Source organism: Ctenopharyngodon idella, chromosome 2 (genome assembly GCF_019924925.1).
Source record: "Ctenopharyngodon idella isolate HZGC_01 chromosome 2, HZGC01, whole genome shotgun sequence".
Lineage (NCBI taxonomy): Eukaryota > Metazoa > Chordata > Actinopteri > Cypriniformes > Xenocyprididae > Ctenopharyngodon > Ctenopharyngodon idella.
The window spans coordinates 19,005,777-19,018,970 of NC_067221.1; the positions used below are offsets into that span (position 1 = coordinate 19,005,777).

Genomic DNA, 13,194 nt, shown 5'->3' on the forward strand with positions numbered 1-13,194 from the left:
AATGTCTTTGTCACTTTTGATCAATTTAATGCATCCTTGCTGAATAAAAGTATTAATTTCTTTCAAATAAAGAAAACCTCCCTCAGTAGTGTATATTCTACATAGAAATTCCCAAGACTTAAGATTTTATAATATTCCCTGATTCCCTGAAAAGTGGAAATGAAAATTTAAAATGACCTGATATTTCCATGTTTTCCATAATAAAAAAGTTATTATAATAATATATAATCAGGGTTTTTTCCTGGGTCAAAAATGCTCTTTGGTGTTGGCGAACGAACACGGTCATCCACAGACACACAGTACAAAATGCCCTACCCATGTGAACTGCAAGCCCAGTACTGAAATTAAAAAAAAAAATTCAGCAGCAGCATGAAAAATAAATACTATACTATACAGAAAGCGAGCAAAGATCGCTGCCTTTATAATCCAATAATCACTGAAGCTGTCAATTACAACGCAAGGTACACAAAGCTGCACTCTTGTGAAAACTCCTGTTATAATCAATAAAGCTGTCTACACTGTGCAATGAATCTCTTATTGACCGAGTTTATACCTTTTTGGTTATAATGAAAGGATTCGCGAGCGTGCAGAACTTGCGCTGAACAAAAACTCTGCCATTTGGAGCAGTGTTGAGCTGATTCTGACTAACTTAAACACATCTGATTGGTCATTGCATTCACGCGCTCAACAGATATGTCTGCGATTGGATACAAAGCTCAACACTGCAAAATCATGTTGGAAATAGAAACCTTTAACACTCTTCATAGAGAGCAAACACAAACCCTTACGGGAGCGTTTTAAAGCAGACGTCTATCAGTACTACAGAACGGCAAGTACATAGTCACATCAAATTATTCAATCTTCTTTGTTTATCTTTGGCGAGACAAAGATTCATTTTGGTGGCCACCAAAATATTTTCAATGCAAAAAAACCCTGATAATCACACAGTTGGTTTTATGTAACTATTTAGAGGCTTAATTTTTTTTTTTAAACTAAAATAACTTTAACCATGTTCAGATTTAGTTTAAAAATTCATTTTAATACAATATCAGTATTGGAAATATTTGATATTTTAAGATCAGCATATGCCAGATCCTTCAGTAAAGTTCAATCTCAGGCATATTGTAACATGAACAGACATGCTGTGCTAGTTTTCAGATCATTTCAACAGAAATAATTGGTCTAAATAATAAGTTGAATAATACCTTTGGGAGTCCATCTATGTCACCCGAACCTGTGAGAAAAGTAAAAATGAATCATTTGCAGATCTTTAGATCACTTGAGGTTCATTGATCTAATTAGGAGGGCAAAACAATGTTTCAAACAATTTATGTAGTTGCTATGGTGAATCGTGTTTTACCTAATGAGCCATTCATGTGATGCGGCTCCAGTCCTCCCATTGGGCCGTCTGACCCTGGACCCATAGGAAACTACAGACACAGACAAAGAGAGCATTTACAAAGAGATCAAAGACACAATCAGAGTCCATGTAGCACACAGGAACATCAGCTGCAATAAAGACAGCGGAGGAGTGAAGTAACTCACACTAGATCTGTTTCCTCCTGGTGGGACTGAGTTTATCAGTGTGTAGAGGTTTTCACCCGAGTTAGTGGAGTCTGTGAACACAGAGGGGGAGGTTTACGCATTTTAAAGAGTCATTGTGAAACTCTGTTCTCACATCCCGTGGCCAGGCACCATTTCTGTGGTAAAGGGCCAGTAATGTTGCCAGTAGACAGGGATGTGATAAGCCATTACCTGCTGGACTTGGCATGATAGGTGTTCCTGGAGGACATCCACCACCTCCTGCTCCTCCTGGAGGACCCTGTAAAAGCAGGACAGCAGAGACTGAGACTGCAGCCAGTTTCTTTCATGACAGGCAACATCATAAATGAAGAAAGAAGAAACGATCAGTTACCACATATGTTCCTGGGGATGATGAGGAATATGGGATCTGTGAAGCCAAAAGTTTATTTATCAGCCAAGTTTGCCAAATATGACTAATTCATCCTCTGATCAGACATCAGCTGAGTTTTCTGAAGTATCTTACCGTGTTTCCATTATTAGGATTAGGCCACAGTCTGCCTGCTCCTGTTCCCCTGTACAGACAAACACAGCAGTTTTTATTTTGTAACTGTGTTAAGAACATCAAATAAGTCTCTGGTATGCAAGATCAGACAGACTAAATAAAACTACAGAAAATAATTTCACTGATGATCTCATGATCTAGAGTTCAAGAGTGTTTGCATGTTTTTTATAAAGCTATTTATGTATTAAAGTGACACTTCAAAATCAAAGGATTTGCCCCTGAAGTTCACAGTTTTATATTTAGTAAAGAATTACACGTTCTAAAGCTTTAAATTAGAAGTGTGTGTTTTTTAATGTTAACCCTATAAAGCCAAATGTATCTTATTTGATACACAAATTTCTTTGCTTAAAAACCTGTTGTACACAATCTATTACATGCCTTCTGTCGTCGTTTGATAGTTTATACTTTTTTTGGCAAGTAAAGGCCTTTTAGTCAAAAAACGTCCACCTTCAGATCGTGGTACATTGGTCTTTTTGATGTGAAATCTTTACTGATTTTTATAAAGTAAATGTAAGATTGTTAGTAATATTTCAAGAAGAACACTTACTAGACTGAAGCAACTTAGTTTTACTTGGTTATTCATACATAATTTTTTTAGAAAAATCACATTAAAATTATCAAATTATCAAATATGATGCATCCTTTTGAGGAACGTTTATTTGTAAAATTTCTCAATCATTATTGTATTGCATTGTATTATATGTTTTGCCTCCACAATAAATACTACAGAGCTTTGGTTATAAAACTAAGCATTTAAATCTTAATCTTAATTTAAGTTTGGTCCTTTAGATAATATTTAGGTGTTTTTTTCTCAAAATATGAGATCCATATTCTTACTATATCATACTATATGAGCCATAAAAGCCTGATGTATCGAATATGATACTCAACAAAAAACAAATATGCAAACTGTTTTGTTTTTTTTTTTTTATAAAATTTTGAATAAAATAAACTGTTAAACACAATAAACTGTTTCATTTCAAAAGATTTGTTTTTTTCTGAGTATTTCACATGTCAGGCTTTACATGGTTAAAATACTTCCTCCATTCCTAGTTTAATATGCAGAGACAACATAACAAAAGTACCGAAACTTGTTTCCGCCACTAAATAAAATAAAAAAGGTAATTGCAAATTTTAATCTCACAATTCCAACTTTTTTTCTCAAAACTGCAAGATTTAAACTCACAATTACGGAAAAAAGTCAGAATTGTGAGATAAAAGTCGCAATTACCTTTTTTATTTTTTATTTCATGGTGGAAACAAGCTTCCATACAAAATTCATCTGTATGTTAATTCTTCTTTAATGTTTTGATTGAACCCAGAGACACTTTTCTGTTTTGTTTGAGCATCCTGACCAGTTTGACACAAGTCGGAAAATCCTATTATATGAAATCCCACAAATGCGATAAACTGAGAAAGTCCTTACATGTTCACGCCTGGCATTCCAGGGCCCATGGAGTTTGGAGGCCTCATTCCTCCACCATAGTTCTGTAATGATAACCAAGGATCAGGCTACGATACCCAGCCCCCGAGAGGACACCATGAGAAAAGAGAGAACAAGGACATGGTTAGTTTAGAGGAAAATGGGCTGAACATAACAAGGATTATGGTTGATATGAAAGAAGATTAATGCCGTAGTAAAAACTGTGAACGTGTGGATGCAGTAGAAGGGCTACATGAGGACTGACTCAGGTTCAGAACACAAGAAATGCATTCAAAGAAGTGGTGTACGAGTAGGGCTGGGTGATAAACATCAAATATTGACAATATATTCATTGATGATTTTGCTGCCAATTCTAGTTGTGTACTGAATTGAAATTTAAGTAGAAAAAAAATGCTATTAGAGTTTGTAGGTTATCAAAATGTCTGTTTCAATTCAAAACTCTAATTCAACATCATTCCTTAAAAAATATCATAACTATACTTAAATGTTTAGACACAGAAGAAATAGAAATTATGCCTTGATTGATTTTAACTACATTTTTACTGTATTTGACTGCTTTCAAAAAGATTTTAAAAAAATCTTACCAACCCTAAACTTTTAAACAGTAGTATAGTCTCTTATGTTCACCTAAGGTATATTTATTTGATCAAAATACAGTAAAAACAGTAATATTGTGAAATATTATTATATTTTAAAATAACTGTTTTCTATTTGAATATATATTCAAATGTAATTTATTATTGTGATGGCAAAGCTGAATTTTTAGCAACATTACTCCAGTCTTCAGTGTCACATGATCCTTCAGAAATCATTCTATGCTGATTTGCTGCTCAAGGAACATTTCTTATTATTATCAATGCTAAAAACAAAAAACAGTGCTGCTTAAAGACCAATTACGCCCCTTTTTACAAGATAATATACATTTTTGTTGTCAAACAAAACAAATTAAACATGCTGTTTTAATGTATGTATCTTTAAATGCAAATGAGCTGCTGCTGCTCCCCACCCTGCTTTCCAGAAGAGGGCGGAGCCTTTACAGCTCATGCCTTGCATGCTCCCGAGTTCGTCAACAACAAACAAAACATATTTGCTTTTGATTATCATCTGTATCGCGGTTATGCTCACGTGACATTGCAGTTCTTCGTCATCATGAAAGTTTAATATTTGCATGCATTTTAAAACCATATCAGTTTAAACTGCTGAAGGTTTTCTGACCTGTGTATTAAAGTGGGAGCAGTCGAATGGAAGTTTTTTTTTTTTTTTTTACCATAATAGGGTGGCTGTGTGCACACACTGCGGACACATAATTAAGTTAAAAAATTGCATAATAGGTCACCTTTTCTTTCTTTGTTTTTTTAGGATTCTTTGAAATTTAAAAGAACAGCATTTATTTGAAATCGAAATCTTGTAATATTTTAAATATCTTTACTGTCATTTTTGGTTAATTTAATGCTTCCTTGTTGAATAAAAGTATTAATTTCTTTTTATTTAAAATTCAGTGTGTATATATACATTTTAAGATTTAAGATATTAAATAGTGAGGTAAAAAATACAGAGATACAGTTGTTTTAGCAATATCACCCAGTCCTAAGAGTGAGCAAAACTAATTGATGGGGTCTAGGGCAACGGTATTCAGGTTTTCATGAATGATAGTATAAGATCCAGACCTGTGGTCCCGGTCCCATTGGGCCCATTCCACGAGGAGCGTTCATTCTCTGCATGGTTGCCAAGTTTGGATGGCCTGAGCAAATAATAACATCATTAAAAAAAATCAATCAATAATCATTTAAAAATTGAACAGACATGCACTTCAAAATTAAAATCAATGAAATGACAATGCTGAATTTGCACTTATTGCCATATCAGCAATTATGGCTATTTTCATGGCAAGATCAATAAATACAAATATATATATATATATATATATATATATAAACAGAGTTAGCACAGTAATAGTAAAAAACAACAGTTGATAACCAACTCACATAAATACAACAAACATTATATAAGATTTTTCATTTCAATATTTGATAAAAATCTTAAGATTATTCCTGGTGAAACATTTTCAAGAACATCCATTAAAGAACGTTTTGTGTAAAAACGTTGCCTAGTGACATTCAAAGCAGTACATTCCAACAAAATATGTTTTATAGACAGAGGGGTTTGACAAAAATTACATACTGGTGGTACATCACCTTTCAATAAAAACAAATGAATAAGTCTGGAATGACCAATTTGGCATCTTGTGTAAACAGTCTGATCGAGTCTACTCTCAAAAATGACAAAAAAAAATTGCAAAAAAACTTTTCATTTATGACTGGATTAACTTCATATAACTTATTAACACAGCTGTTCTATTCCATTTGCCATTTTTGGCATATATACAAGTTTAGCACAGGTTTGAGATCTGATGGCTGATCTCATTAGTCTCTTACCTGTTGGTCGTGTGGGGTCCATCATATTTGGAGGCAAAGGCTGCCCACCGGGAGGCTAAAGAAACAGACGGTCAGATGCTAAAATAAGTAATAAGAGTTAACACTATTGTTTGAAACATTTTTAATGTGACTTACCGGGTTTCCCATTCTGATGGGCGGCCGAGGTCCTCCAGCATAGCGAGGAGACATAAAAGGCTGGAGAAGGGAACATACAGTGACATACACTTTTAACAAAACAGTGCAACAGCATGTAACCAATACAAAACTGACAGGGAGAGGGGGGAAGGACAACAGGATGCAAAAGCATATCAGAATGTGTGCATAACTGATATAAGCAGAGAGAACATGTGTACATTAATATGTGTGCCGTTACCTGTCCATGCGCCCCCATCATGTTAGAGTTTGGAGGTAGCTGAGCATGAGGGGAGGCTTGGGAACCAGGTGGTCCCTGCAGAGAGGGTGGGGGTGGGGGGAGCAAGAGGAGGTTGCCATAGTACCAGCAGCAAAATGCCAAGAGAAAGACAGAGCAAAGTCAAAGACAGGACAGGTGAAAGCGACAGGTGCAGATCAAGAGAACAGAGCCGAGGGCAAAAGCTCAGAACTAGTTTGATGTGGAGCTGATATCTCTCTTGGTTCTTAAAGATTAGTTCACTTCAGAATTCAAATTTCCTGATAATTTACTCACCCCCACTTCATCCATAATGTTCAAGTCTTTCTTTCTTCAGTCGAAAAGAAATTAAGGTTTTTGAGGAAAACATTCCAGGATTTTTCTCCATACAGTGGACTTCAATGGGGTACAACAGGCTGAAGGTCCAAAATTCAGATTCAATGCAGCTTCAAAGGGCTCTACGTGATCCCAGCCGAGGAATAAGGGTCTTATCTAGCAAAACAATCGATCATTTTCTAAAAAAAATAAAAATGTATACACTCTTTAACCACAAATGCTTGTCTTGCACTAGCGGCAACGACATTATGTAATCACGTTGGAAAGGTCATGCGTGACATAGGTGAAAGTACAGAAAAACTTCATCTAATTTTCTCCTCCAACTTAAAAATCATCCGACATCGTTGTTTTACCTTTTATTGTAAAGGGCATTTCACTTCGTCTTTGCACATTCGCTTGGTAAACACATTAGATCGGTACTTCCCCCATGTCACGCGCGACTTTTACAACGCGCGTAATGCGCGAAGTCGTGGACACTAGTGCAAGACGAGCATCTGTGGTTAAAAAGTATACAAATTTGTATCTTTTTTTAGAAAATCTGAATCGTGTAGAGGGATCGTGTAGAGCCCTTTGAAGCTGCATTCAAACTGCAATTTTGGACCTTCAACCTGTTGTACCCCATTGAACTCCACTATATGGAGAAAAATCCTGGAATGTTTTCATCAAAAACCTTAATTTATTTTTGACTGAAGAAAGAAGGACATAAACATCTTGGATGGCATGGTGTGAGTAAATTAATCAATTAATAAATATCTGATTTTAAATTATTATTATTATTATGGCAATAAGAGAAAACACCATGTTTATTATCGGTGCAAGTAATCTTGTATTTAATGTCTGTATCAGTACTTAAGGTCTGGGTATTTTAGTTTACTTTTATTTTATTTTAGTTTATTTTTAGTTTTGAGTTTACATTTGGGCATATTGTTGCCAATTCTACCAAATGACAAATTTCCACCAAAATATTGTTATTTTTGAACACAAATGAATGCACAGCTTTTGACATGAACAACACAATGAATGTTTATTAATTGTTCAAAACTCTTTTCTATAATAAAATACATTCAGATAATATATTTTAATGTTTTTTTCTTACTATCTTTATACCCTACTACCTCTCACTAAATCAATTTGCAATTGAGAGTTTTTTCTCTTGCTTGATGACAAAATTCAAGTTGTAATATGCTATGCAATTTTGCTTCAAGTAAATTTATCAGGTTTTAAGGATGTTTAGATATTTTTACAGAAAAAAACAAAAGCATAATAATTAAGAACATGTTTTTATAGTGTACAAATGATCATCCATGTCACCACTAGATGGCAATGGGGTTTAAGGGTAGTCCAAACAACCTCAAAGGCACTCAACTGTTTCAAGTTTTCCTGCATACCCACTGATGCATGTTTAAAGACTTGCATAAACCAGTTCTATGTTCTGCAGCTCTCAGTATCTGAGAATCTGCACCTTTCCGTGTTCCCGCAAAGCCCTCGGAGGGTCATGACTCCATCTGGTCTGAGAAAAGCGCTCTCCAAATGCTTCCTCCCATAACGTCATAAAACATATTATTCATAAATCTTTTCCAAGAACTCATTAAGATATTTTGTTGAGTCACCCTTTCTGAAAACTCCTGAGTGATAAAGCGTTAACTCTGCTGCTGAAGGTGCATCCCACCAACACATTTAGCGCTACTCAGCAGGGCAACAGTGAGCCTGCTCTCAGAGTGGAGAATGAACACAACCCTGCCTGCCATTAGCGGCTAATGGTCGCAATCAGACCGGTTCCCTGCAGACACTGGGCTTGGCAGATGACCAGAGACCATGGCATAATGGTTCCTCTGTGAACCAGCGGCACGTGTCTGTGCACCTGAGGGCTTGTAGTTAGATGGTTACGGACGGTTTATGGAGAAGAGTTAAAGGGTGAGGAGGAGTGACCCACCTGAAAGAATCCGGGGGGCATGGGGCCACCTGACATCCCGTCCCCGGGGGGCATGTTGCCTAGGACTGGACTTGGTGCTGCAGCGGCGCTCTGTGATCAAATCAAATGTGACAATAAAAAGATTTTTATTTCAAATAAATGCTGTTCTTTTGAACTTTCTATTTAAAGAATCCTGAAAAAAATGTATCACCGTTTCCCCAAAAATATTACGCAGATCAACTATTTTCAACATTGATAATAATTAAAAATGTTTCCTGAGCAGCAAATCATCATATTAGAATGATTTATGAAGGATCATGTGACACTGAAGGCTGGAGTTATGATGCTGGAGTTCAGCTTTGCCATAACAGGAGTAAATTACATTTTAAAATATATACAAATAGAAAACAGTTAATTAAAATTGTAATAATATTTCACAATATTACAATTTTTACTGTATTTTTTATCAAATAAATGCAGCCTTTGTGAGCATAAGAGAAGTTCAAAAACATTAAAAAAAAAAATGTTACAGACCCCAAACTTTTCTATGGTTGTGTAAATTAAATGCCAATGTGCATAATTCAGTTCAGGAGAAACAACGGATTTAGCATTTAAAGTTAAAAACGCTTGACTGGAATGTATTTTGAACAATCACAGACACAGACATGCTGATACGCATTTCAAAATCAGAAGTTCAGGTTTAGTTTTTCTAGTTCCTAATTGTAATGTGTGTCCCCCACATTACATGTATAATTCAAATTTAGTTGCACAAATATCAACAAGTCATGGCATGATCTCAATTCCACTTTAATCTGATTACAGTATTAAAAAAAATGTGAACTTCAGCCTAAGCAGATTTATTTGAAGAAGAATCACTTTGAATGCATTTTAATGCCAAATCAGGCATAGTAATGTTTTTAACAAAACACATATTTAGGGAAGATTACCCGTGGAAACAGCTGTGGTGAACATTGTGTCATGCTACAATTTCCAAAGCAAACCTGTAGTGGATACCTTTTTTTTTTTTGAAAGAAATTAACACTTTTGTTCAGCAAGGATGCATTAAATTGATCAAAACTGGCAGTAAATACACTTTATTATGTCAAATACATTTTTATTTATTTATTTATTTGATTTCTATTTCAAATAAATGCTGTTCTTTTAAACTTTCTATTTATTAAAGAATCCTGCACTGTAAAAAGTAATACACTATATCAACTTGTTAAAAATGTTAAAATTTTGGCAACAGATTACAAGCAATAGCATTAATTAAATTCAACAAACAGAACTGAGTTAGAATTAATCAAATTAATTCCTTAAATGTCAACCATTTAAAACGAGTAAAATTTAAGTAAAATTTAAACAAAAATATCTGAATAACAGACAGACGTCAAAGATAAATTAACAACTTTATTTTTTTATTGCCAACATTGAAGACACCTGATGATAACAAGCAGAATCACTGAAGGAAAGAGAAACACAAGAATTAACAGAGGTTTAGATGTTCATTTGAAAATGTTGAAAATGTTTGATTGCCATTATGGTAATCAGTGTTTCATTTAGTTGGGCAGTTTGACCCTTTGCTTTTTATGTAAGTTTGTGGTTTTTGTAATGGTGTTGGTTGCATTAATGTGGCATTAACCCTAAGAAAGATGCATCATAGGTCATCACTCGCTCTCTGTCTTTCACCGAGTTCGTCAATCTCTCAAATTCAGTCTTCTGTGCTGTTACTATAGCAGCTCTGGGTCAGCGGGTGAAAGCTGATTACAACAAAGGTCAGGACTTAAGAGACTTAAGACAGGTGAGGCGATATCTTACACAGAAATCCCTCTAAGCAGATCATCTTGATACAGCTGCTCCGATTGGACAGTGGAGATAATGCCGAAACACTTCAAAATAACAAACTCGCATTGGATTATCCATCCCTGACAATGAACTTTACAGCACACTGCTGCATTGGGCCTTCAAATCAACATCTATCAGGAGTCAAACCGTTACATCGACCACCAAGTGAACATTATTTTTTGAGACGCCTCATATATTATAATCATTTTCTGTGATGTGCACAAACAGCTTATCAAGATCCTCAGAGAGTCAGCGGCTCAGCTCGGGGAGCACAGAATGACTATGCATCAACAGATATCTTTTTACATCCTCACGTGGGACTCTCTAAACACTTACACGTATTGCTCTAGTAACAGTTTATCAACACTTCACAATCCACTCAGACCCCTGAATTAGGCCAGAGGGACATAATTTAGGGCATTTCCTCAGCAGTCCCAACTAATCTCCTTTGTGAACACTGTTGTTCTCTCTGTGACCAAATACCACAAACAGAGATTAACCGATGAGATAAACAAACTCCAAAAGTCGATGCCTAAAACGGCAATGGGTTGGACAAGTGAAGGATCTGTGGATCAATACTTAAATCCAACAGAGACAAACATGAGACAGAGAGTCTGATGTTGAGAAGTACTTTTATTCTTTAAAGACTGAAAATTCAATATTTTACCACAATCAAGTTCTGGAGAAAACTGCCTGTAGGAAAAGCATTTGCCAATGGATTTTGACAGAGAAAGAGATGTCTATGCAGAACAACACAGCTAAACCAATAAAGGGTTTAAGGAATGCAATGTAAAAAATTAGAATAGAATAAGAGTTAATAGAACTGTAATATAATACCATTTTTTGAAGTAAAAAGAACAAATAATTTTAATTTACAGTGAAAAACCATAAACAGACATTCCCAGATTTCCCCGTGTGCCACTTCACATTTGATGGTTTTTCATTTTAATAATCATGTTTCTTCTTAGTTTTTTTTTTTGTTATCAGTTATGTACATTTGGGTTTTATGTTACATCTTAGTTTGTTAAATGAGTGTTTATTGCATTATTTTAGTGTTGCGTGTTACCATGATGGTGTTTTGTATTTGTGTGACATTAGTATTTCCCTCAGCTTGTGGGAAAAACTACTTGTGATGAATTTGGCTCATCATGTGGTTTTCTATTTACCACCAGTGTTATTACAACATATTTGTAGACACTAACTGGCATCTTATGGGTTTAGTAATAAAATCTGGTCTATTTTGTATTATGGCCGAATGACGACCAACTAGAGAACAATAAGATCTGCAATAATTTATTTCACATGAAATAAAAAAGATCTCCACAAAAGGTTGTAAAGACAACACAAAAGTAATTAGCAAGAAATTTGTATGACTTTATACTTTTGGAATTTGGACAAAGGAAAATTCAGATAAAAAAACTAAATTAAAATAACAACAAATAAAAAAAAATATTATTGTTAATTGCCTTAACTTTTAAATATTTATTTATTTATTTAAATTACTTGTAGCTATTTGATGCCATGAATCTTGCAAACTTGGCAAATCAAGTGGAAGTGCTCATTGTTGTAGCCTGATAGCTTTTTCTTGAAAGTTAGTTTCCCAGCTGATTGAAAAGAGTCTGTGGAATGTGTGAGCAAAATGCCAGTACATATAGTAAGAGACTGAGACTAAAAAGAATCAAAACTTTACCCCATGAACAAGTTGTACCTGCAGTGTTTCCAGGTCTAAAATACTTTATTGGATAGAAATTGACAGTAAAATTAAAACTGGAAAAGTCATAGGGTCTTTGAATATTGTTGTGAACAATAGGAGGCCCTGGAGTCAAAAAGGTTGAGAACCACTGCCCTAGAGCAACCTGGGGTTGATGTCGGCATGAAATGGAAGTTGCGATAGTCTTCCCTATTGTGACATACACCGATCAGGCATAACATTATGACCACTGACAGGTGAAGTGAATAACACTGATTATCTCTTCATCACGGCACCTCTAAGTGGGTGGGATATATTAGGCAGCAAGTGAACATTTTGTCCTCAAAGTTGATGTGTTAGAAGCAGGAAAAATGGGCAAGCGTAAGGATTTGAGCGAGTTTGACAAGGGCCAAATTGTGATGGCTAGACGACTGGGTCAGAGCATCTCCAAAACTGCAGCTCTTGTGGGGTGTTCCCGGTCTGCAGTGGTCAGTATCTATCAAAAGTGGTCCAAGGAAGGAACAGTGGTGAACCGACGACAGGGTCATGGGCGGCCAAGGCTCATTGATGCACGTGGGGAGCGAAGCAACAGACGAGCTACTGTAGCTCAAATTGCTCAAGAAGTTAATGCTGGTTCTGATGTGATGCAAGGTGTCAGAATACACATTGCATCACAGTTTGTTGCATATGGGGCTGCATAGCCGCAGACCAGTCAGGGTGCCCATGCTGACCCCCGTCCACCGCCGAAAGTGCCACCAGTGAGCATGTGAGCTTCAGAACTGGACCACGGAGCAATGGAAGAAGGTGGCCCGGTCTGACGAATCACGTTTTCTTTTACATCACGTGGATGGCCGGGTGCGTGTCGCTTACCTGGGGAACACATGGCACCAGGATGTACTATGGGAAGAAGGCAAGCTGGCAGAGGCAGTGTGATGCTTTGGGCAATGTTCTGCTGGGAAACCTTGGATCCTGCCATCCATGTGATGTTACTTTGACACATACCAGTACCACCTACCTAAGCATTGTTGCAGATCATGTACACCCTTTCATGGAAACAG

The 13,194-nt window shown here is 35.9% G+C and overlaps 1 protein-coding gene across 2 annotated transcripts in view; it reads right to left on the minus strand.

Annotated features, from left to right (window-relative positions):
* Nucleotides 1-13,194, minus strand: part of ssbp3a (single stranded DNA binding protein 3a) — a 40,028-nt gene that overhangs the window by 3,716 nt on the left and 23,118 nt on the right. Inside the window, exons 5-16 of one of the 2 annotated variants that reach the window (XM_051882191.1) lie at nt 8,623-8,712; nt 6,339-6,413; nt 6,101-6,160; nt 5,966-6,020; nt 5,198-5,271; nt 3,513-3,598; nt 2,048-2,096; nt 1,916-1,951; nt 1,756-1,822; nt 1,546-1,616; nt 1,361-1,430; nt 1,206-1,234 (exon numbers count right to left, since the gene is read on the minus strand). In XM_051882191.1, the coding sequence (XP_051738151.1) occupies nt 1,206-1,234; nt 1,361-1,430; nt 1,546-1,616; nt 1,756-1,822; nt 1,916-1,951; nt 2,048-2,096; nt 3,513-3,598; nt 5,198-5,271; nt 5,966-6,020; nt 6,101-6,160; nt 6,339-6,413; nt 8,623-8,712 (762 nt within the window). The remainder of the gene's footprint in view (nt 1-1,205; nt 1,235-1,360; nt 1,431-1,545; nt 1,617-1,755; nt 1,823-1,915; nt 1,952-2,047; nt 2,097-3,512; nt 3,599-5,197; nt 5,272-5,965; nt 6,021-6,100; nt 6,161-6,338; nt 6,414-8,622; nt 8,713-13,194) is intronic. The other variant, XM_051882200.1, reaches the window with a different exon arrangement.